Raw genomic sequence first — 25644 nt, 5'->3', positions numbered from 1 at the left:
TAGGAGCGCGGCTTAAAAATCGGGTCTTACATGCCTTGCGCTATACATGATAGGAAAAATGTGCGAAATGTTGAGTGAATAGAAGTGGGATGTGAAGAGGTTTTCACTCGGTCAATCTCTTCGTTGTTAGGTCAAACTTTGCGCCGAAATTGCTTCCTTCTAAGACTATGGGACTCTTTGTATACGTCATATAGTGCGACGTGCGCTAGCCTGGCCACTAAGAGAGAGTTTCAAGAATATATAAGGGCAAATTTCACGAATCTTGCTATTGAATTGCGTTTAACGACTGTTCTTGTCCTTTGCGAGTCTTAGATCGTTTATTCATGACAACCCGAGTTTTTTTCTGGTTTGTCTCCGTAACCCTTTGTTGTTACGTGTAATTCTGCCACATCATACCGTTGCCATGTGAACCCGCGAAGTTCGCGAACGGAACGTTGCCAGCTCGTCAGACAAATCTAACAAAAAGTAAACCATTTTACACAGTTCCAGGTACAAGTCCTGTTATGAGAAATTGTCTTGGGGGAACTGCGGTGAATGCCATTTTTATTTTCGCTACACGCGTTTTGATATTGCCGCACTAGTGGGCGTCTACCAAACATGGACCGCGGACAAGAGACTCGGGTTGGAAACGACGATACTTCGAATAATGAAAAAGAAACAAAATCTGAAACAGAAGTTCTTAAAGACAAATTGGACATCGGGAATGAATCGCATGTAAACGGGGAGCTAAGACATAGGAAAAACAAAAATCAGTCTCTTAAAAGTTGCGGCAGCAAAAAACCGCCAGTGAAAAAGAGCATCAAACAGATTCTTTCGGAGAAAGCGCGGCAATCGAAGGAAGGCTCAAATTTTTCATGGTTGCGAGATATTTTTAGTGGTAATGTTTCCCCCGCTGGTGACGAGAAAGAGGCACGGCTAATGTCTCTCTGTAATCTTCTTGCGTTCACTGCTATTGTTTTTCTGACGGTGGCTACAAGATACTACTCCATAACTGAACCTGACTGGGTTTGGTAAGTACGACAATTACACTATTGATTATTTTTAGAAATTGTTTTTTTTCCTCTTGCAAAAAGTATCTGTTTCATGCAGCAATGTGTGTTTTAAGGCCAAAAAATGCTTCCCGTCCCGATTTTTAGAGAAAAACGGGTCGAGGCTTAAATTTGTATTATTGTTTTTCAAAGGCATTGATCCTATTGAGGATGGACCTTTCATGACTTTTGTTGTTGTTGTTTGTTTGTTTTTTTATTTAGTTTTTTTTTGTATTTTTTTTTTCACTGACTGCGTATCATAGCCAAGAAAGATCTTTCTTCACTGTCGTAATTCGTACTGACGAATACGGAGTTAATGTCGATAAAATAATAATAATCGGCTCGCAAAAAAGGATCTCTTGGTCAGGTTTTTGGGGGAATTTTATCCTTCGTTCTATTTATATTCTTATTCAGAAACATTATCAGAGTCCGTACTAGTACGTAGAAAATATAAAAGCAAGCAATCTATTGTCGGACATTTGTTCGTCCGGAAGTAAAAGATCACTTCCGCTTGCCTGGCTTGCAGGGGAGGCCTGGTTTCGTGCGTTTGTTTCGAACGAGTGATTTGTTTCCAACCGAGCGAGTGCGAATATCATCTGCAAAATTGTCGCTAAAAGCACTCTAGCCCTTCCACCGAGACTATGCTTATACTATGATGGCCCCTACAAAACACGGGAAGCATAAGAAAAACTCAGGAGAAAAGAAATCACCCTCTGGTAACGGGACGGTTTCTGACACTCCGCCGGCGAACTCTGAAAAATCAACAAAAGATAACACCACCAGCAAACCCGAAACAAACCCAGAAATTATCGTTAAACAACACAAACAGCTTGAAGTACTTAGGCTTAGGATTTACCTACTGGCTAGGCTTTTAGCTTTTTCGGTTGTTGTGTTTTTGACGTTTGCTACAAGACTTTACAAGCTGAGTGAACCTAGACACATCTGGTAAGTAGAAAGTTTGCCCCGCCAAAAAGTTCTATTTGCACAGGTTGTTGCTATGGACTATTTATTTAATGTTCCTCTTGCTTGATAAGAATAACAGTCCAAAAATAGGTACTTTAAACCAAAGAAATGCAAAAGAATGATCATTTTTAATAATTAGCAATCTAAATTCCCTCACGCGCAAGTTGAATTCTCTCAAGTAGCCTTTGTTTGATTTTCTGATGAATGAGTATTTTTATATTAGCATGATACTAGCCTAGCTCGTATGTAATCCGTGAGATTGATACAGTTATTACTTTTAATACGATTGAAATCCTCTGGAGTAGCTGATCTTATCTGCAAATTCTAATTCTTTAGATTCTCATACATTTATCGTGAATTAACATTTCATCGTTTACGCCTAATCAATTTCATCCTTGCCAAGTACTTACTTTATATAATTAAGAGTACTGTGTATGTTGTTTTTTAAATATTCCATGCATTTTATGTGGAGACATAGGTAGTCTAACTTGTTAAGCTATTTTAAGTTGTTTTCTTGTGATAAATAACCTGCTTTAGGGGTCAGTAGATGTTAATTAGATATACTGATACCTGCCATGTAATCATTGCCCATGATTAGGGAACCATGCAGCCATGAACACAAACACCCCCAACCTGCTATACCCACATTCCACTAGCATGCCATCATTTAACCATTTTACCCAAGCCATTTGCAAATTATGGTGATTGTTTATTTAGGAATGTCACACGATGCATCCTTCTATGCCTATACTTATTAATATTTATAAATGAATTTTTAATACATAATAAATATTATTGTACATTTTCAACCAAGTCTATACTGTATGTGTAGTACCACAATATTTTAAATGGGACAGGTGAGATTGAGAAAATCTGGTTGAAGGCCTGTACCACCTTTTTTTACCTTTAGACAACAAAGAGACATAATTTCAGAGCAAAATACCTCAAGGTTCAAGATTGCAAGACAATATTTTTTAACAAGTGACTTTTTCTTTCTGTCTGGCAACTAAAAATGTTGACTCAAAAATGTTGGATAATTTTCATCCATTTTGAATTCTTTTTTACATTGTTAGATTGCTATATCTACTTTTTTACCTTTTTTTACTATTTTTTGTAAAAACTTCTAATGTTTTTTTTCATATTTGCAGCTGGGATGAAACACACTTTGGGAAGCATGCTAACTTCTATATCAAGGGGGAATTCTTTTTTGATGTCCACCCTCCCCTGGCTAAGGTACATTTAATTCAGGGTTTATTGTATACTGCGCACGCTTTAGTATATCTTGGCTACTTGAAATTCAGTAAGCATTCAAAGGGGGATGTATAAGGCTATGTGTTCAAGGATTTCTAAAGTTTTGCTTGATACAGTGTCTTTTATTATATCAAGGCTGATATTTTGTGTCTCTTTTCCCCCAGATGCTTATAGCACTGTCTGGTTATCTGACTGGGTACAATGGTACATTTCCATTTGACAAGCCTGGGGACCTTTACGGGGAGAATAATTATCTTGGCATGCGACTGGTGGGTAATATGCTATGCTATATTGCTGATCAATTTTTGTAATAGAAGCTACTTTAAATTTAATTTTTAGCTGCCCATCCTTGTAATATTGCTCTCTCATAATCTACTTTAGCTATGTGTCACAATGGGCTCTCTGTGCGTTCCTCTGGCATACTTGATAGTATGGGAATTGACCAAGTCCACAGCGGCCTCATTACTGGCTTCTTCTATGATACTTTTTGGTAAGGGTGTTTTCTAAGAACAACACACTGCATCCATGATACTTTTGGTAAGGGTGTTTTCTAAAAACTACTGACTCCATCGATTATACTTTTTGTAAGGGTGTTTTCTAAGAACTACTACACACTGCATCCATTATACTTTTTGGTAAGGGTGTTATTTTTTAAACTACTGACTCCATCTATGATACTTTTTGCTAAGGGTGTTGTTTGAGAACTACATACACACCCCATCCATTATACTTTTGGTAAGGGTGTTTTCTAAAAACTACTGACTCCATCTATGATACTTTTTGCTAAGGGTGTTTTTTGAGAACTACTACACACTGCATCCATTATACTTTTTGGTAAGGGTGTTTTTTTTTTATACTACTGACTCCATCTATGATACTTTTTGCTAAGGATGTTTTCTAAGAACTACTACACACTGCATCCATTATACTTTTTGGTAAGGGTGTTTTTTTTTTTTAACTACTGACTCCATCTATAATACTTTTTGCTAATGGTGTTTTTTGAGAACTACACACTCCATCATCCATTATACTTTTTGGTAAGAGTGTTTTCTAAGAACTACCAAATCCATCTAGTATACTTTTAAGGTGACTCAAAAGAAATTCCAAGCTAGCCCAACACATCTAGGCCAAGCTGCCTTTTTTGCTGTAACTCGCGCAATGTGCACGTTTCAGATATCATACTTGGACCAAATAACAGCCTATCCTTTTGTAATAGCTGCGACTTATTCAATTTTTCGTTTTCGTTGGTATTTTTAATAATATTACGATCAAAGTAAACTAGCTTTTAACGCTTCTTAGGCCTCCCAAAAAAAATTGTGCAGATATTTTTGCACCTTACTTTGTTAATCTTCTTCAACACACTTGGTGGACATTCCTGAAAACAAGAGCAAAATCACAGGACACATTTCTGCATTTCATAGCTTTCTTTAATTGCAGAGTAAAATATCTTGCAATTAATTATACAAATTCAAATGTCTTTACAATCTTCTTCAAAAGACCCGAACATGAACTTTATTGACTAAAAGTCATCTAAGAACCTATAATATGTGAAGCATCAGGTTGATCATCTGTAGTAAAAAGCAAACCAGAGGATTTTTACATTTCCAAGACTTGGCCAAACCTTCGCCTAATATGAAGATAGAGAAGTGTAAACACCACTATTTGAGGGTTCGATTTAGGTGACTAGTTTTCCTACTTGGCCCTCAATCACTCATAGACATATACCACCATGCTATTACTTGGTTCAGTCAAGATGCCAGAGCGGAATGTTTATTCTTTCTTGCGAAATAGACTTTTTTAGTATTTGGTATGACATGAGTTGAGTTCGGGCATTGCTCCAAAGCCGTCTTTGTTGATAAATGCTAATGCCACGGTGTGGAGTTCACTCCTTTGAAAGGGGGTGTAAATTCTCTGTTTCTGAGAGGGAGGGGAGTAGTCCAACTTCCTATTCTGATAATTTACAACGTGGCAATTTATCAAGATTGCGGCTAATAACCCAGGTAGTAACACTACTTATTCTAAAAGAACACAGGAAGAAAACTTGTATGTTCGTAAAATATTTCAAATAATCACAACATAGACATCAAACAACGACATCTTCTAACTGGTCAAATCATAAAATGAGAAAAAATTCTTATGTCTAATAAAAAACAATTAACACACATGCAAGGCTCTAAACATAACTTTACTATTTTGATTATTTACATTTAGGACGCATAAATCCGTCCTACGATTTTGCTCTTGTTTTCAGGAAATGTCCACCAAGTGTGATGAGGAAGATTGACAAAGTAACATGCAAAAATACCTGCACAATTTTTTTGGAGGCCTCAGAAGCGCTGATATGGAGTTTACTTTGATCGCAATATTATTAAAAATGCCAAGACTATAAAAAATTGAATAAGTCGCAGCTATTACAGAAGGATATGCCGTTATTGGGTCCAAGTATGATATCTAAAATGTGCGCATTGTGCGAGTTACAGCAAAAAAAGGCAACTTGGCCTAGACACGCTTGGGTTAGCTTGGAATTCCTTTCAAGTCACCTTAAAAGACTTACAGTACCAACTCCATAAGACAAGTTATGAGCATTATTTTACAATGCCTTTCTGTCCCATTACTGATACTATTTGTTTCTGTCTGATTACAGATAATGGTTGTGTGACGATATCCCAGTACATCTTGCTGGATCCTATTCTGATGTTCTATATCATGTTGTCTGCATTTTGTCTTACAAAGTTCCAATCTTGCAAAAATAGGTACTGTAAGTCTTAAAATTCATCAAAGATATCATTCAAACAAACAAGCATGTAAATAACTTGTTGTTATTTTTGGCAACAATAATTTTTTTATTCTTTTATTTACTAGTTTTAATACTCCCAGCTGGTGGTTCTGGATGTTTGCTACCGGCGTCTCATTAGCCTGCGCCTTTAGGTGAGCACTGTGCCTCTTTGCCTGCACTTTTGTGTGCAGATAAAGTAAGAAGTACACAAATCTACTTATCCAATTATTTTGTTGTGGAGCATCACTGCATTCTGTAGATTTCATTTCATGATCACTAAGCTAACTGATTCTCTCTTAGTTATCATGCCATTTTGGTCCAGAATGTGAAAATGTACCCTCAATAGATTATAACACTTGTCTTTCTTGTTAAAGTGACATGACTTTGTATTTCAGCTGTAAGTGGGTTGGCCTGTTTGTGATCCTTTGGGCAGGAATCACCACGGTGATGGATCTATGGGAATTGCTGGGCGACCTGAGCTTGTCACTGGTGAGTAACATCAAATGGCCATGAAAGGTTTTGAATTACTGTCATTTTCTGTCTATGAACTGGATTAAAGTTCTTATATCCAGTCTCTAACTGAAAATGACTGAAACTAGCATATAAAATATAATGCTAATTCCCTAATTATGCATCACCATCATTTTTCCTTTTGCAGTTTGAGATATCCAAGCAGTTCATTGCTAGAGTCCTTGGTCTGATCATACTCCCCATCATGGTTTATCTGTTCTGGTTTTCAGTACACTTCAAGATGTTACCAAACACGTAAGAGACATTTTATGTAACATAATTGTGTACAATTGAACCCTGTTTACTCAAACCCACAAAAGAGATTGAAAAAAGTACTCTATAGTTTGTGCATAGTGCAAGTTATCTGAGTAGGAGTTATATGGGCCCCACTGAGCATCAAACAAATGATCTATTTTAATTTCAGCTTTAATCAATGTTGCACTACTGGCATTATTTTAAAAAACTTTGTGCACACCTTTTTTTCTGATAAACACAGTCAACAAAGAAATTGAGCTTGATTCCATCTTTTCCATTTTGTGTTGTAGTGGCCCCGGTGATGGATTTTTTAGTTCCGCCTTCCAGTCCACTCTAAAAGGAAACCCTCTGTACATGGCGTCTGTCCCTGAAGGTTTGTCTACTATATAGCCATTTTTAACAGAATCACAAAAAACTACAGTAATCATAAATACAGTAGCTGTATTGTAGCTTATGTTCTTGAACCAGATTACTGGGTATAACTTACCAAAAACTCGGAGTTTACTTTAATAAGACTTCTCCAAGGCACAAACATCCATCATTGAAGTTCAAATATTTTTATTGAAAATATATACTCACTTTAATAAGCTATGTAAATGAATGCTTTACAGGGCTTAATATTGTTCAACCTAGAGGCCTTTCCTAAGATAATCCCCCAATGATCCACTTTTCCTTGTAATTGGTTTGTTTTAGTTGTAATCCATTCCCTATGTAAACTGTAACCCTTTGTACTCCAGTTGGGACTGAGTGATTCCTAGCCTGTTGATTGTTATTTATCATCCTAGATCTCGCATTTGGTTCAATGATTACACTTAAGAATCACCGGGCAGGCGGAGCCTTACTGCACTCGCATCACCATCTCTACCCAAAAGAGCATGCTCCAGAACAGCAACAGGTATTTGAAAATATTGGTGTTCACTCAAAGGGGGTTTATTTGTTTATTGTATTTTTTAATTCACACATTAATGCCAGTAAGCTAAGCTGGCATTGAATGGCATTTTCCTTGGGGAGCCCAAAGTGATTTTTCTCAACAATAATTTGTTACCAACTGAGATGTTATGACTAAGATGTAAAAGCTTTATTGGACCAGAAATGGTGGTGGGGGTCTCTGTGGGCCACCTACAGACTATGCCCCTTCTGTGCCATACACAAGTATTAATTTGTTATTTTAATCTCTTTTTAGGTCACAGGTTACTCGCATAAAGACGACAACAACAAGTTCCTGATAAAGAAAGCTTATGAAGACTATGGTATTGATACTAGTAATCCATAGACAGGCACAGTAAAAAAAAAGGTTGACGTAGGTTGACCAGGAAACAACAGACAAACATGCTACGTAAGGAACCCTAGACATAGATAGACCAGTATCCAATAGACAAACACACTATGTAGAAGAAACCCTTGACATAGAAAGACCAGGATCCAAAAGGCAAACACACTACATAGAAGTGACCCTTGACGTTGATAGACCAGGATCCAATAGACAAACACACTTCTACTGTACATAGAGGAAACCCTTGACGTAGATAGACCAGAAACCAAAAGACAAACACACTAGGTAGAGGAAACCCTTGACGTAAATAGACCAGAAACCAAAAAGACAAACACACTACGTAGAAGAAACCCTTGACGTAGATAGACCAGAAACCAAAAAGACAAACACACTGCGTAGAGAAAACCCTTGACGTAGATAGACCAGAAACCTAAAAGTCAAACACACTACGTAGAGGAAACCCTTGACGTAGATGGAGCAGGATCCAAAAGACAAACAGAATTCATAGAGAAAACCCTTGACATTGATAGACCAGAAACCAGAAACCAAAAGACAAACACACTTCGTAGAGGAAACCCTTAACGTAGATAGAGCAGGATCCAAAAGACAAATAGACTTCATAGAGAAAACCCTGGACGTAAATAGACCAGAAACCAACAGACAAACACACTACGTAGAAGAAACCCTTGACGTAGATAGACCAGAAACTAACAGACAAACACACTACGTAGAAGAAACCCTTGATGTAGATAGACCAGGATCCAATAGACAAACACACTTCTACTGTACATAGAGGAAACCCTTGACGTAGATAGACCAGGATCCAAAAGACAAACACACTATATAGAGGAAACCCTTGACGTAAATAGACCAGAAACCAACAGACAAACACACTACGTAGAAGAAACCCTTGACGTAGATAGACTAGAAACTAACAGACAAACACACTACGTAGAAGAAACCCTTGATGTAGATAGACTAGAATCCAATAGACAAGCACACTACATAGAGGAAACCCTTGAAGTAGATAGACCAGAAACCAAAAAATAAACACACTACGTAGAGGACGCCCTAGACGTAGATAGACCAGGATCCAATAGACAAACACACTACTGTACGTAGAGGAAACCCTTGACGTAGATAGACCAGAAACCAACAGACAAACACACTACGTAGAAGAAACCCTTGACGTAGATAGACCAGGATCCAATAGACAAACACACTACTGTAGATAGAGGAAACCCTTGACATAGATAGACCAGGATCCAAAAGACAAACACACTATATAGAGGAAACCCTTGACGTAAATAGACCAGAAACCAACAGACAAACACACTACGTAGAAGAAACCCTTGACGTAGATAGACTAGAAACTAACAGACAAACACACTACGTAGAAGAAACCCTTGATGTAGATAGACTAGGATCCAATAGACAAGCACACTACATAGAGGAAACCCTTGAAGTAGATAGACCAGAAACCAAAAAATAAACACACTACGTAGAGGACGCCCTAGACGTAGATAGACCAGGATCCAATAGACAAACACACTACATAGAAGAAACCCTTGACGTAGATAGAGCAGAAACAAACAGACAAACACACTACGTAGAAGAAACCCTTGACGTAGATAGAGCAGAAACAAACAGACAAACACACTACGTAGAAGAAACCCTTGATGTAGATAGACTAGGATCCAATAGACAAGCACACTACATAGAGGAAACCCTTGAAGTAGATAGACCAGAAACCAAAAAATAAACACACTACGTAGAGGACGCCCTAGACGTAGATAGACCAGGATCCAATAGACAAACACACTACTGTACGTAGAGGAAACCCTTGACGTAGATAGACCAGAAACCAACAGACAAACACACTACGTAGAAGAAACCCTTGACGTAGATAGACCAGGATCCAATAGACAAACACACTACTGTAGATAGAGGAAACCCTTGACATAGATAGACCAGGATCCAAAAGACAAACACACTATATAGAGGAAACCCTTGACGTAAATAGACCAGAAACCAACAGACAAACACACTACGTAGAAGAAACCCTTGACGTAGATAGACTAGAAACTAACAGACAAACACACTACGTAGAAGAAACCCTTGATGTAGATAGACTAGGATCCAATAGACAAGCACACTACATAGAGGAAACCCTTGAAGTAGATAGACCAGAAACCAAAAAATAAACACACTACGTAGAGGACGCCCTAGACGTAGATAGACCAGGATCCAATAGACAAACACACTACATAGAAGAAACCCTTGACGTAGATAGAGCAGAAACAAACAGACAAACACACTACGTAGAAGAAACCCTTGACGTAGATAGAGCAGAAACAAACAGACAAACACACTACGTAGAAGAAACCCTTGATGTAGATAGACTAGGATCCAATAGACAAGCACACTACATAGAGGAAACCCTTGAAGTAGATAGACCAGAAACCAAAAAATAAACACACTACGTAGAGGACGCCCTAGACGTAGATAGACCAGGATCCAATAGACAAACACACTACTGTACGTAGAGGAAACCCTTGACATGGATAGACCAGGACCCAAAAGACATACACTACACAGAGGTGATCCTTGAAATAGATAGACCAGGATCCAATAGACAAACACACTACATAGAAGAAACCCTTGACGTAGATAGAGCAGAAACCAACAGACAAACACACTACGTAGAAGAAACCCTTGACGTAGATAGAGCAGAAACAAACAGACAAACACACTACGTAGAAGAAACCCTTGATGTAGATAGACTAGGATCCAATAGACAAGCACACTACATAGAGGAAACCCTTGAAGTAGATAGACCAGAAACCAAAAAATAAACACACTACGTAGAGGACGCCCTAGACGTAGATAGACCAGGATCCAATAGACAAACACACTACTGTACGTAGAGGAAACCCTTGACGTAGATAGACCAGAAACCAACAGACAAACACACTACGTAGAAGAAACCCTTGACGTAGATAGACCAGGATCCAATAGACAAACACACTACTGTAGATAGAGGAAACCCTTGACATAGATAGACCAGAAACCAAAAGACAAACACACTATATAGAGGAAACCCTTGACATAGATAGACCAGGACCCAAAAGACATACACTACACAGAGGTGCTCCTTGAAATAGATAGACCAGGATCCAATAGACAAGCACACTACATAGAAGAAACCCTTGAAGTAGATAGACCAGAAACCAAAAAATAAACACACTACGTAGAGGACGCCCTAGACGTAGATAGACCAGGATCCAATAGACAAGCACACTACATAGAAGAAACCCTTGAAGTAGATAGACCAGAAACCAAAAAATAAACACACTACGTAGAGGACGCCCTAGACGTAGATAGACCAGGATCCAATAGACAAACACACTACTGTACGTAGAGGAAACCCTTGACATGGATAGACCAGGACCCAAAAGACATACACTACACAGAGGTGATCCTTGAAATAGATAGACCAGGATCCAATAGACAAACACACTACATAGAAGAAACCCTTGACGTAGATAGAGCAGAAACCAACAGACAAACACACTACATAGAAACCCTTGACGTAGATAGAGCAGAAACAAACAGACAAACACACTACATAGAAGAAACCCTTGACGTAGATAGACCAGAAACCAAAAAGACAAACACACTACGTAGAGGAAACCCTTGACGTAGATGGAGCAGGATCCAAAAGACAAATAGAATTCATAGAGAAAACCCTTAACGTAGATAGAGCAGGATCCAAAAGACAAATAGACTTCATAGAGAAAACCCTGGACGGAGATAGAGCAGGAACCAATAGACAAACACACTAGAGAAAACCGACATTGAAATAATAGACCAGGAACCAACAGAGAAACACAAAAAACACTAGATGGAAGTAAACAGACCAGAAACACAGACCAGAAACACAGACCAGAAACACAGACCAGAAACACTAGAAGAAGCAGTTAGCATAGACCAGGAACCAACAAACAAACGCACAAGAGAAAACCCTTGACATCAAGCCCTTTTCTATTTATTTATTTGTTTTGCTTTTCCATCGGCAGATGCCAATGAACCCGTCGAGTTTGTCAAGAATGGGGATTGGATCAGACTGGAACATGCTGCGTAAGTGTATAGATTATCGGTATCTTAAAAAAAATATTTGTTACAGTGGCTATGAGGCTATGTTTTTGTCTGTATTATAAAATGATTTTATCAGCTTGTAACATACATAGCACCCATGATTCTAATATTTTTAACCCTAAGAGAAAGCAGAATCGGAAAAACCGTTAAACATCTCCCAAGGGATAGCAATTGGTCGAATTTTATACCCTAAAGGATAGCAGAATCGGAAAACCATTAAACATCCCCTAAGGGATAGCAGTTGGTCGAATTTTATACCCCAAGTGATAGCTGAATCGAAAAAATTCTTAAAGAACCCCTAATGGATAGCAGTTGGTCGAATTTTATAGCAGAATGAAAAAAGATTATTCAACAACCCCTAAGGATAGGACACCCCGTCTACTTTTCGGGAGAGTCGGATTCATTGGCTTAAATGGTTTTCTCTATTTTTAAATACCAAAAGTGTAACTCTCAGCAATTCAAATTTTTTACAAGATTATCGCCGCTGAGGGTGAGATGAATGCCTCCCGCTCGCTCAAGGACGCGTGAGAATAGAAGAAAAATGTTGAGCTTATTACTTATTTAATCAGATTGAGATGGTGCACAACACTGGTGATAACAAATATTTGTTTAAAGGTTTTCCCTTACCCACTGCAAGCCATGACAAAGTTAATTTATCTATGTCTTCATTATATGTATGGCATTTCACATTACTACTGACTTGTTGAGAGATAATGACTTGTTGCATTTTTTTTCATCCCAGAACCAAACGGAATATCCACAGCCACAATGAGAAGGCCCCTCTCACAAAACACCACATGCAAGTGACAGCTTACGGAGAGGTACATATACACCTAGCACAGCAATTCTCATGTCACCTCCCACTGTAACGCCCACATGGAATTCCCTTTTTGTTGATTCACGCACATCCTTTCTACCTTTACTGCCTCCTCTTTCCCTTCTCCTTTGTCACATGATAGACTTAATAATAAAGCACGCGACAATAGTGGTTTCTTAGTCTCCAGTTCCTGCTATTTATCACAGGCACATGACATGGGAGTGGTGGCCTTTAAAAATTATCTGAGCTTTCTGCAAACCTGTTTATTATGTACTGTAACTAATACAATTACTAATATTATAAGGTTATTTATGTACTTTTAGGAAGGTAAAGGTGACGCTAATGATTTCTGGCGTGTGGAGATAGTCAGTGGGTCACCGGATAATCATGTCAAGACAGTCCGGACTATTTTCAGACTTATTCACGTCAACTTGGACTGTGCACTTCACATGGGATCCAAGACACTACCGAAATGGTGAGGATGGCATGTAACACACAGAGCTATTTTGTGTTTTTACACCATACACTAGAGTGCAATGCACATATTTATATTTTTTAATGTGTAGACTCTTTTATAAAACTAATTTTATAAGAACGTCCAGCCTGAGACTCCACCAAATTCTTAGAACATGCCAAGAGCATGTAGAGGCTCAGCAAAATATTGCTTTATTAAAATGTGATGCATTCTAAAATGCAGTATTATATTGTGTTCATAATATTATTGCTAATTTTCTTCCATACTTTAATTGGTAATATATTTTTATATACACCAAAATTTATGAACATTTTCAGCCTTAAAATGCTACTAAAAAGAGAACGGCCCACCCTCAACTGAAAATTATGCCTGTTGCACACTAGTTATCCCTAGTGCACACTAGCGACATATCGACATAACAACATGGTCGCGCGCACTCTCATCTTCGACATAACGACATGGACATAAACATGTTTTTTAACAACAGCAACATAACAACATAACGACATGGGCGCACGCACTATGTTTATCCCGACATAACGACATGGACATGATGACAAAAGAAAAAACATGTTTTTCCTCTTATGTCGTTATGTCCATGTTGTTATGTCGAAGATAAGAGTGCGCGCGCCCATGTCTTTATGTCGTTATGTCGCTAGTGTGCACTAGGCATAACGACATGGGAGCGCGCACTCTTATCTTTATATATTCAAGTGTGAATGGTTCGACATTTCAACATAAATCCGACATAACGACATGGACATAACAACATAAGAGAAAAAACGTTTTTTTTTCCATGTCGTTATGTCGGGCTTAAAAGAGTGCGCGCGCCACCTATGTCGTTTTGTCACTAGTGTGCACCAGGCATTAGACGTTCTTATAAAAAAAGAGTGTATTTAGTTAAAAAAAGACGGTGTACAGTATATATTTTTGTCTACACATGCTATGTGTATAACGCATTTTACTGTTATCCCTTCAGGGGCTGGGAGCAACTGGAGGTTACATGCAACCCTGTTCAACACGAGCTGGGTAACATGTGGAACGTGGAAGGCCATGATAACGACCGAAGTAAGTGCATGGGAAGGACCGCTGTGGAACTCTGACAGCCCCCCCCCCCCCCCCATACACACACAACAGCCGAAGGCCACTTTCGATTCTCGATAGACGTGCTACTTGTAGACAAAACTAAAAAAGCATAAGCCAGGTCACTCTGTTATGAAACCAAAACCGACAATAAACGCCCCGTGGAGATACTGCAAAGGCATAAAAAAACCCTCTTTGTTCTTTCGGGGGTGGTCAAATTTTTATCAGAGAGAGAACCCCCCACCCCGGAAAAACAAGGTCCACTTTTTCGGATTCCGCATCCCCCCAAGAAAAATCCTGGGCCTGTCTGTTTATAAGGATACCATTGAGATAATGTTTTGGTCCTTAGCAAGTATACTGCACTTGTCTTATCTCTCCCTTGTCTGGTGCATTATTGTTTTATCGCCGGTTCAATTGTCTTATTCCCCCTGTGTTTTCTAGTCCCCAAGGCAAGTCCTGAGTTGTTCAAACCGTCCTTTTTCGCCAGCGTCTACGAGTCGCACATCGTAATGGCACAGGTTAGTTACAATAATCGTTGTGAATAATTCATGCAAAGGCGAACACATTTCCATGCAAAGTGTGTGGTATTCATGCCGCTTGTGCAATTTCTAGCCAATAAGTAAATACCGCGGGCGGGATTCAATCCTTTTTGCACAAACTAAGGCAAGATTTTTCTTTACTGGAATAAATCATCTTATAGCAAACCAGAATCATTGTTATTCTGGGAAACATGAAAAACTAGTTAGTGCAGTGCGAGATGAAATAAGACTATGATTATCTTGGATCGTCTTGTCAGTATAAATGATACTAAACTAGATGTAAATATTTTGCCAGACCAACTCGGGATTCAAGCCCAAAGAAGGCGAGGTTACTTCGCTGCCTTGGCAGTGGCCAATCAACTATCGGGTATGATGTCACATGATTTCCCTGCAAATAACAGGGCGCGTTTTTTTCCTACCATTCTGGAATGGGAATGGTTGGTAGGAATGTTCAGAATGGTCTTCGAGTCATGCTGCTAAAGGTAGCAGAATGGGTGGAATGGCCTTCATTCTATTCCTAGATAGGAACGCGGGATAAACAAACGCGAGCTTTTTCTATTCTAATCATTCTCATTCCGCAATCACGAGTAAAAAAACGCGCCCTTAGATTGATTCAGATTGAAATGAGAATGACTAGAAGAGAAAAAGCGCGCGTTCGTTTATCCCATGTTCCCATTCCGGAAAGGAATGACCGCTATTCCACCCATTCTGCTACCTGTAGCAGAATGATTCCAATGGCATTCTGAACATTCCCTGCCAACCATTCCCATTCCAGAATGATAGGAAAAAAACGCGCCCTAACTTTATGTTGAACACCTCTCCCTTAAAACAGTTGTTTTATGATGCTCGGTGATTTCACCCCTTGACGACTTTTTAACAAAGTCGGCCCATGACTTTCTTAGTTGGGCTACCTGTGGTGCAACTGATTATTGATTCTATGTCGACAGGGACAAGTTTTTTCGGGTGCGGACCACCGGGTCTATCTCCTTGGGAACCCTGTGGTGTGGTGGTTTGTACTAGCTGTGATGGCGTTGTTCGCCGCACTCTATGGTTTCCATGCTGTACGCGTGCAGAGGGGATACAAGGACCCCCCTGCTGAAGTCGGTAAGTCGCCTTTATCGTGTTCAGGTTGGTAGGATTTTGTAGGGTGTAGGGACTTATTGAGGATTTACGCATGGGAGAGGATTGTGTAGTTCATAGGGGTTGGGGTGTGGAGGTGGAAGTGTGGCGTATGGGGGTGGGGAAAGGATTGTTTAGTGCATGGGGGCGGGGTGGAGAGATGGTAGTGTAGTGCATGGGGGCGGGGTGGGGAGATGGTAGTGTAGTGCATGGGGGCGGGGTGGGGAGATGGTAGTGTAGTGCATGGGGGCGGGGTGGGGAGATGGTAGTGTAGTGCATGGGGGTAGGGTGGGGAGATGGTAGTGTAGTGCATGGGTGTGGGGTTGGGGAAAGGATTGTGTAGTGCATGGGGGTGGGGTGGAGAGATGGTAGTGTGGCGTATGGGGATGGGGTGGGGAAAAGGGTAGTGTGGCATATGGGGATGGGGTGGGGGAAAGGGTTGTGTAGTGCATGGGGGTGGGGTGGGGAAGTGGTAGTGTAGTGCATGGGGGTGGGGTGGGGAGGTGGTAGTGTAGTGCATGGGGGTGGGGTGGGGAGGTGGTAGTGTAGTGCATGGGGGTGGGGTGGGGAGGTGGTAGTGTAGTGCATGGGGGTGGGGAAGGGGTTGTGTAGGTGAAGTTTCTTAAAGGTCATTGGCACTAATGACCCGTGATTCTCTGTGTACAGCCCGTCGTAAGCGTATGGAGTCTGTGGTCGGTTGGTTGCTTCTCGCATGGGCGCTCCATTATTTCCCATTCTACGCCATGGGCCGCGTCTTATACTTCCATCATTATTTCCCGGCCTATCTATTCACAGCTATGCTTGCTGGTGAGTTAAACACCATCAACACTTGCTTTCAATTAAATGTTGAAACCTAACTACTGAAGTAATATATTTAACATTTGCCACCCAGATTATCAAGAGAACAATAAAGATCAATGTACGATTATGAACTCTAGCTATCCTCTTTTCTCTAATTGAAAATTATCAGTCCCACACAAGACAAATGTCGTCATTTCCGCTTAAGAATGCGTTCTTGTTTAGGTGTGGTTTGCGAGTACTGTTGCGAGAGTTTTTCGTCCTTGCCTCAGCTAAGAAAATGGAAAAGCGCGATCTACGTCACATCCGTTAGTCTCATCATCTCCATGTGTGTTATCAGGTAAGTTTGCCAATTGACTCAAATACTTCGGAAACCAAACTACGCCTTGAAAGGTCATATGTATTGCCAGAAACGTCCGCTTCACACTTTTACAACGAGGCAGTGATGTCAATGATTTAAAAGCCTATCAACTATGTATTGGATGCCATTATGGCTTAAAATACTTTGATGGGATGTTATAGCGCTTAGGGATAGGCTTAGATTTGTTTTGTGACTCTTATGTTCAAGATATGCTTATACCAGCTGTATCCTTTCCAGTTTCTATCTGTTCCGTGGCCTTACATATGGCATGTCCGGTCCAATGGCCCATAGTCCGAATGCGACTGCTGCTGTTTACAAATGGATGGACTCCTGGGAGGTGTGAAACTCTACAGCAATATCCTCACAATACGACAAGAGAAGCTGATCAACCTTATATGGTTTTGCACCATAAAGCTCTAGTCGAATATGGCACCTATCCATTATGGCGCCCACTTGACTCACTTGACAACGTGACTCACCAACGCATCTGGTTTATATGTAAAATACTCATCTCGCACTCAAATGACATTCAATGATACTAGTATGGAAAAGTGTCTAAAACAAATATAAAATGTTCAGGTAAATACTATTGATCGTAATGGATCAATCTCATATGGTACCTCACCGACACAAAGACACATAACACAGGAAGGCCAGACTCGTGTCAGAGTAACTAATTTGCCTCATAATTAAGTACACTCAAAGCATACGTGGCGTAACCAATACCTTGGTTATTGGTGGGTTCATGTAATAAATATTTACAGAGAATTGTAACCATAAAAAGAAAAGTTAGGGTAATTTATATAAATTGTTGCAATAACGCTTTTATAGTACAGCTATAGTATAACTATGTAACTATAGTTCAGAGAAACAGGTTCATAGACAAATGCTAACAATAAATAGAAAAGGTCATACAAATAAATTGTTAGTCAACTTTAATTCCTAGTGTCACAAATATTTGTCTGGATGTTATTAAGAATACATTCCCTTTTTCGATATGTTGATGTCGCTACCCTGATTTACAACAACAATTAAGTTATTAAGTGGTAATGTTGTTGATTTCACGGTAGATATGATATACAAATATTAGCTGAATTTTGTTGGTACAAGAACGGTCACTGAAAAAATGCATAATGGGACTTGTGAGATTATTCAATTAAAAGGATGAAAAGTCCTCATTAAAATTCGCAAAAAAAAAATCAACGTTAAGTTGATCATGATTTGATACGGCCATCCAGTTGCTCGATAGACAGTAACCCTTGCGGCTTGTAGGGGTACGAGATTCCTTTGAAGGGGTTAGGTCTGACGGCCACGCCCAGGTCGTGCGTCAAGATATCGTCAACTCTCTTGAGGTCTGCTGGATGCGCGTGGATGCAGCCATTGCTAGAACATAGAAACAAGCGCTGTTTACACAAGTCCTCCTGGTATAGTTATATTGGTTGCACGATGGAGTGTTGTAGTGCGGTAATCATCGTGATGATGATGAAAATGATAAGTGATGATTTACATAATGACCACGACGGTAGTGATGGTGGTAATGATGATGATGATGATTATGGTGGTGGTGATTGGGATGATGATTGTCATGACAGTGGTAATGAATAAATGCATAAAAGACAAAAGAAAAGCTCAGTATGTTTGCGACGCTTGGAACACGCACAAAATCTATTCTGTTTTATAATGAATTCACCTGTTAGGCATTGGCATGCTTGCGTTCCAGTTTGCCCACTCTCCCGTATGTAGTAAGAGCCCATCTCGGTAATAAGGAAGAAAAGTGTTCTCCGCGTCTCGACCTATTGCAGCGTTACCTGGAAACACCATTTGTTGTTAGGTTACAATACGTCATACATCGTACACCAAATAAGATTATACGCCACAATATGTCATACATCGTACACCAAATAAGGTTACACGATACGTCTTACTTCGTACACCAAATAAGGTTACACGCCATAATACGTCATGCATCGTACACCAAATAAGGTTGCACGCCACAATACGTCATGCATCGTACACCAAATAAGGTTACACGCCATAATACGTCATTCATCGCACACCAAATAACGTTACACGCAACATTATGTCATACATCGTAAACAAATTATAAAATGCACCACGAGACGTATAAGCAGTTATTTATTCAGTTACTGTTTATTCGTAAAATAAGGACGAAAACTATGTAAGATTATGAATTGACTAACCTTTGATTCCTTCGACCGCTCTCACCACAGGGAACCTGGGTACAATTTAAGAATATGTAAACGCGAATATGTTTTCTCTCATCCAGGATTGGGCTATAAAGAAGCTGTTTATTCCACGGCTACAAATAGGGGGAGCAGGCCCGTACCCAGGATTTTTCTTGGGGAGGGTGCGAAACCCGAAAAATGGACCTAATTTTTCCGGGGGGGAGGGAGGGAGTTCTCTGATAAAAATCTGACCACCTCCGAAAGAACAAAAAGGGATTTTTTTTATGCCTTTGCAGTATCTCCACGGGACGTGTATTGTCGGATTTGGCTACATACCAGAGTTATCTAGCTTTTGATTTTGAGTTTTGTCTACAGATTGCACTTCTATTTGAGAACCAAAAGTGGACTGGGCCGTTGTGGGAGGGGGGGGGTGCGTTCGCACCCCCTGCACCCCCCTGGGTACGGGCCTGGGGGGGATCCATTCAGGCCGTTGCAAAAGACAAAATGAATCAGTCTCCTGCCATCATCGTTTTTTTTCTTTTTTCGTCGCAAACTTTAAATACGTTGTTGAAAGTTTTCGCCTGCGAATAGCCACGTACGGTCGGCTTGTGAAATTAAAACTACCTGAATGCCAGATCTGCGACGTCCCAAAGTCTCGTGATAGATACCTGAGGGAAGGGATGACAAGAGGGAGGGGGAGGGATGACAAGAAGGAGGGGGAGAGATGACAAGATGGAGGGGGGAGGGATGACAAGAGGGAGGGGGGAGGGATGACAAGAGGGAGGGGGAGAGATGACAAGAGGTAGGGGGGAGAGATGTCAAGAGGGAGGGGGGAGAGATGACAAGAGGGAGGGGGAGGGATGACAAGAGGGAGGGGGGAGAGATGTCAAGAGGGAGGGGGGAGAGATGATAAGAGGGAGGGGGGAGAGATGACAAGAGGTAGGGGGAGGGATGACAAGAGGGAAGGGGAGGGATGACAAGAGGGAGGGCGTAGTAGGAGTATATAGCGGGGGTATGGATCAAGCTCATGGCAGATATTGTTAGTTTAATAGGGATGATTCCAGTGGTGGCTTGTCATGCTCACCTATGGGTGCCTATTGGCAGATAATGTCAGTTTTTAAACTATTAGAATAAATATAATGCCGGTGGAGCTTTAGACCGTGAAAATACTTACGGTCCAAACGACTTGTGGTTAGGCTCTGGGCTGTTAAGGTCAAATGACTGAAATAAAACCATGTAAGGTAAATTAGATCGCATTCTCTTTAAGACCACACGGTTGTTGCCGTATGACATACCATCAGGCCTGTCGGTGTATTCCCATTGGTCGTCAGCTGATTTACCGCCATCCCTGTTTCTAGGTCCATGCTGCCATGGCAACGGACGATGAATGTGTATATTGGCTGTAGGTACAATAGAAATAGGTAGGATAGTGGTTTGGCTTGTTGGTCATTATTGTGACTATTAACAGGGAAGTGCGCATTTCCCTGCTATTGCCACCGCCATAGCAACAATAGTCTTCATAACCATTACCATTACTATCGCCACCATCTCCATCACAATCATCTAAATCGTCACCATCAAAATTATCATCATCGCCAACAAGATAATCACTTTCTTCATAGATTCATAATCACCATCACAACCACAAATTCTTACCAGCCCCTTCTTACAACATCATAATCATCATCATCATCATCATCATCATCATCATCATCGTCATCATAACCATCATCATCATCATCATCATAATCATCATCTTCATCATCATCATCATCGCATGAGGTACCTTGTGTTGGTTGTCATACAGTGTCGCATTTGTCTCTTTTGTGCGGTCCGCATACACTGGAATATACAACTAGAACAAAAACAGGATGATAAAACAATAATTATAAGTCGTAACTGGGTGTCTGGGCTACCTTAAATTTGTATCCCTTGGGGATAGTCCCGTCGTCGTGGTAACCATCATACATTAGTTGTTTAAGGACCAGAGATGCGGTAGCTATATCGAATACGCCAGGAGTACTGCGAAGAGAACAGTTATTGGTGTCAACAACAAGCAGAAGGCATTCAAATTCATTTATACTCGTAAAACATCTTATAAATATGTCATATGCATGTGCGAGACTGGACAAAAAAGTACAAAGGCTAGAGGCAGCAATGTAGACCTAGGTCGTAGTGTGCTGCATGCACATGATGACGACATCTCTACATTACTACATTACAAGTGTGAAAAAGACCCCCGATATTTTTCGGTGTACATCTCAGCGAGCTGTGCGTGGCGTAACCGACTAAGACAGGGCTGGGATCCTGGTTATTGCCTCCCCATTAATGCACAGGTACCTCATGTGCCTTTGTGTTGTACAGTTCGCAAGATAGCGGTGCTGAGGCCGAAATCTCCAGCTTAGCCGTAAAGCTTTATGCTGTTATACGGTGTTTCAGCGCATGTCTGGAAGTATGGTCTATTTTTCTCATTTAACCTGATTTGGACGAGGTTCGATTCTCGGCTATATCCTTATTATTTCACTTTTTACCAGTTTTAATTCCACATTATTTGCTCACCCTTGCTCCTCTTTGCTCTCCCCCTTTCTCACTTTTTCGGTCAATCCCATATTCCTTGCTCACATTGCTCTCTTTTGCTCACCCCTGTTCTCCATTGTTCAGTCAAGGCTATATTCCTCACTCATCCATGCTTCCCTTAGCTCACCCATGTTTTCAGTTTTTCAGACATATTCCTTGCTCACCCTACCTCCCCTTTGCTCTTCCCTATTTTAAGTTGTATTTATTCAATACAATAACATTTTTACGATATTCAATATTGATAATAAGATAAAGGAACTCCCGAGAGCAATGAAAAATTCTAAAGGAATAAAGTGAAGTACCGAGCACAGAGGAACCGGTTCAACCAGGTGCACACACAAAAAAAGGACAAAAATGCTTGCCCACCCTTGCTCCTGGGAGAAAGAGTAAAACAAAAAACGCAACCCTGTTACTATTCCAGGCATGGTGCACATCGTTACCTACGTACCCCCCCCCCCCCTAAGCAATTCCTCGCTGTTATAGCTTACCTGTTCAGCTTGTTTCCCTGTTGGAACTGAGCTACTGCCTTGGAGGTAGGTTTATCATATGCCCCTGACGTAGCAATGGGATCCACGTATTTTGATCTCAGTAGAAGATTCTGTAATATCGTCACATCTTTACCTAAAGATAAAACAAGTGGCAAGCAAGGTTGACATATTTACCTTGAAAGGCGCCGTAGCTAAAGGATATTATTGGTCATTTTGTGTTATCAGGGAAGGATCTAGGAATGATCCGAGCGGGCCCGCCCTCCTTTTTTTTTTTAGATATTTAGCATAAAAATAAATATAACGAAATCCACGATAGAACACCATATGAACCCACTACCCCTTTCTTGAAACCCTTGCTCCCTCCCCCCCCCCCCCCCCCCCCCTGATCCCCCCTTGGATCCGTCCCTGATGGTTACTCTGCACTTGGGAGTTTTCGCCAATTCCCCCAGCGTATACATCGTTTTTCTTTAGAAACGTCTAATTTTCACTCTCAGATATATTGAGTACCTGGCATAATAGTTTCTAAGCTCGCTAAATTATAAATATTTATGGCAGGCGAGTTTATAAATACCCTGGTTCCAGAGCCACGTGCGTGTCTCTATTTAGTAGCCTCGCTGGCCACTGAATAGAGACGCTCGAGGCTCTGGGACCAGGGTAGTTTATAAATGGTTATTTACAAAAGTTAATGATTATCCACCAATTTTGGCCTTTTTTTTTTAAATACATGCCAACCTGCCAAATAATTTTGAAATTTACATGTCTTAAAACAAGCTATCTTTGGTGGCACAGCCGATACAGTTTTGGGTCGTGTAGCAGCCCTCAGAAGATTTCACCTGATTAGATTGATACACCACAGACAAAACAATGGGAAACAAAACAATAGAACGGGAATACAATAGAACAATGAGGTAATCCAGCCAATCCTGTTAGGCCTTACGAGCGGGCTGTTACATGACTGACAGTTTTCGACGTAATGTTTAATTTTTGTAGCATTTTATTTTTAGATATTGTCACTAAAAGTCATACGACCAGGGATCTCTCCAAATTTAGGCTTGAGATCCGCCCCTTCCCCTCCTCCTTTTGTAGGCCAGCCGGTGGGGCGCTCTTGTGTCTGACAGGAATAATTCTTTCGAAAGTGAGACCGGACTTTTATGGTTCAAAAAGAGACCATGTCTAGCATGACAAAACGAAAAAAAAACTGTTGTTAAGTGAAGATATTTGAAAGAAAAATCGATATTCAGAACTACATCTGCCATCCCAAGTAAGCAGGACTGTATACTGTCACCCTATGGGCCGGATGGTACTAATTTATGTCTTCTGAAATTATCAAAAATATTCAATAAACTATAACGAGTTGTTTAGGCAATATTAAAGTTGTCTGAATTACTGTCCCGAATTCTGAAGTTATTCGAAACTCTGCTTCCGTCTATTCGCTATTACTGAGACTGAGATTTGTCGCCGAAAAGAGTGGTTCACTTCCGGCTAAATACTGTCTACGTGTCTTGTCCGCCGTACCTGTGACTGATGGTTCTTCTAGCGCTAGTTTCCTCGTAAAGGGTTTTGGGAAGCCTTCCAAAGTCATCGCAGGAAATGACTGAAGTCTTCCGATAGAATTGATGAGCACAAGCACTATTAGCCCGGTCGCAAACATGGCTGTTCTGAGGAGATACTAAATCAATACCGACACGGCTTAGAGGGAAATGGATCACATCAAGTCTGAGACGACACTGTGACGGCTCTGTTACTCTCGTGACGTCACTTCCGGGTGAAAAACAATTTCTATATTCTATGATGATTTCTTCACAATACACCAAAAACTGGAATTAGACTATGCCAAATTTTCGTCTTCTTTGAAGATATATTCCCGTAGGCTCAGATACCTTATTCCGGCATAATTTTGAGCATAATACTATAGTCGGAGAATCGAGCATAATGCCGTCATAATACCCATTTTTTCAGGCATAATAGTAAAAAATCACTAAGGACATCAAGTGGCTGTTTGATTTTGTTGTGTTATTGCTCTTTACTTTCCAATCAAACCAACAAAATGAAAACTGAGGTGTGTGGTTGTTTTTTTTTTGGAGGCTTGGTACCCAGGTTTTGAATTTATTCCAGGCAGCTATGCCCTTACAGTTGTCATCTTCTTTGACAGGCCCGTACCCAGGATTTTTCTCGGGGGGGGAGGGGTGAAATCCGAAAAAGTGGACCTAATTTTTTCGGGGGGAAGGGGGAGGGAGGGAGTTCTCTGATAACATTCTAACCACCTCCGAAAAAAACAAAAAGGGATTTTTTATGCCTTTGCAGTATCTCCACGGGACGTTTATTATCGGATTTGGCTACATACCCTACCCGAGTTTTGTCTACAAATAGCACGCTATTGCTGGGGGGGGGGGGGGGGGGGGGGGGCTTGCGTTCGCACCCCTCCCCCCTGGGTACGGGCCTGTTTGATCACTCATCGTGAGTCATGGCTGAGAGTTCACACCTGTTGACCCTGCAGGGTCTGTTGTTGATTTGACCCCTCTACAACATCAGAAGCTGCGAAGAATGCTTTATCGCAATTAAGTCCAAAACCTTCCGACCTTGCCAGAACTCGACATTTCTTCTATAAAAGGGCATGGAATATTGGTAAAACATTTGGAAAGAACAATAATTTATGTCGAGCATAATACACCTTTTCGATCATAATAAGGATTTTTTTCATTAGTCTGTAATCGGTGGTAAATAAACAACAGCATATACAGTAATAGGCAGATAGTTAATAGTAACCTACGATGACTTAACGTTTTGACTTTCGTCACCGTCTAGATGGCCACCAAAGCAATGAATGATGAGTATTCTTGTTGTGTTTTTGGTCCTGTGCAGATGTCCTATGCTTATATTTATAAAACAATTTCTTGAATCACTGGGTTGTATTTCTTCTTGACGTTTCGGCAATGCTGCCTTCGTCAGGAATCCTGATGAAAGCAGCACTGCCGGAACGCCCGGGG

General features: G+C 40.5%; 2 protein-coding genes across 4 annotated transcripts; one reads left to right on the top strand and one right to left on the bottom strand.

Moving 5' to 3' along the window:
• Nucleotides 1-402: 402 nt before the first annotated feature.
• Nucleotides 403-18345, top strand: LOC5514933 (protein O-mannosyl-transferase 2). 2 transcript variants are annotated; one of them, XM_048729865.1, is made up of 21 exons: nucleotides 403-1010; nucleotides 3140-3224; nucleotides 3407-3511; nucleotides 3624-3732; nucleotides 5887-5995; nucleotides 6105-6170; nucleotides 6414-6507; nucleotides 6677-6783; nucleotides 7074-7156; nucleotides 7569-7678; nucleotides 7967-8033; nucleotides 12136-12196; nucleotides 12957-13035; nucleotides 13355-13506; nucleotides 14486-14574; nucleotides 15031-15107; nucleotides 15424-15495; nucleotides 16076-16232; nucleotides 16914-17054; nucleotides 17271-17385; nucleotides 17644-18345. In XM_048729865.1, the coding sequence occupies exons 1-21, from the start codon at nucleotides 598-600 to the stop codon at nucleotides 17747-17749; spliced, it is 2397 nt and encodes a 798-aa protein (XP_048585822.1). In that variant the 5' UTR covers nucleotides 403-597; the 3' UTR covers nucleotides 17750-18345. The 2 variants fall into 2 exon arrangements, with proteins under 2 accessions (XP_048585822.1, XP_048585823.1); XM_048729866.1 differs by lacking the exon at nucleotides 403-1010 and adding an exon at nucleotides 1554-1973.
• LOC5514932 lies at nucleotides 18327-25591 on the bottom strand. Of its 2 annotated transcripts, XM_001635039.3 has the most exons (11): nucleotides 25428-25591; nucleotides 25140-25259; nucleotides 24173-24326; nucleotides 22658-22790; nucleotides 21509-21614; nucleotides 21379-21447; nucleotides 20888-20992; nucleotides 20767-20813; nucleotides 19608-19642; nucleotides 19097-19214; nucleotides 18327-18789 (listed from the first exon to the last, which is right to left on the bottom strand). In XM_001635039.3, the coding sequence occupies exons 3-11, from the start codon at nucleotides 24306-24308 to the stop codon at nucleotides 18621-18623; spliced, it is 918 nt and encodes a 305-aa protein (XP_001635089.3). In that variant the 5' UTR covers nucleotides 24309-24326; nucleotides 25140-25259; nucleotides 25428-25591; the 3' UTR covers nucleotides 18327-18620. The 2 variants fall into 2 exon arrangements, with proteins under 2 accessions (XP_001635089.3, XP_032240404.2); XM_032384513.2 differs by lacking the exon at nucleotides 25428-25591 and having other exon boundaries at nucleotides 25140-25266.
• Nucleotides 25592-25644: the final 53 nt, after the last annotated feature.

The sequence above is a fragment of the Nematostella vectensis genome, chromosome 7 (assembly GCF_932526225.1).
Source record: "Nematostella vectensis chromosome 7, jaNemVect1.1, whole genome shotgun sequence".
NCBI lineage: Eukaryota > Metazoa > Cnidaria > Anthozoa > Actiniaria > Edwardsiidae > Nematostella > Nematostella vectensis.
Note: the sequence above shows the minus strand (reverse complement) of the source record. Positions and strands in the feature narration are given on the sequence as shown.

Excerpts from the sequence above, each read along its gene's own strand:
- LOC5514933 (XM_048729865.1), top strand. The coding sequence starts at position 598 with ATGGACCGCGGACAAGAGACTCGGGTTGGAAACGACGATACTTCGAAT. Across the intron at positions 7,157-7,568 it reads CATGGCGTCTGTCCCTGAAG|ATCTCGCATTTGGTTCAATG; the intron begins GTTTGTCTACTA and ends TTATCATCCTAG. Across the intron at positions 7,679-7,966 it reads ATGCTCCAGAACAGCAACAG|GTCACAGGTTACTCGCATAA; the intron begins GTATTTGAAAAT and ends ATCTCTTTTTAG.
- LOC5514932 (XM_001635039.3), bottom strand. The coding sequence starts at position 24,308 with ATGTTTGCGACCGGGCTAATAGTGCTTGTGCTCATCAATTCTATCGGA. Across the intron at positions 20,814-20,887 it reads ATACACCGACAGGCCTGATG|TCATTTGACCTTAACAGCCC; the intron begins GTATGTCATACG and ends GTTTTATTTCAG. Across the intron at positions 19,643-20,766 it reads AACCACAAGTCGTTTGGACC|GTTCCCTGTGGTGAGAGCGG; the intron begins GTAAGTATTTTC and ends AATTGTACCCAG.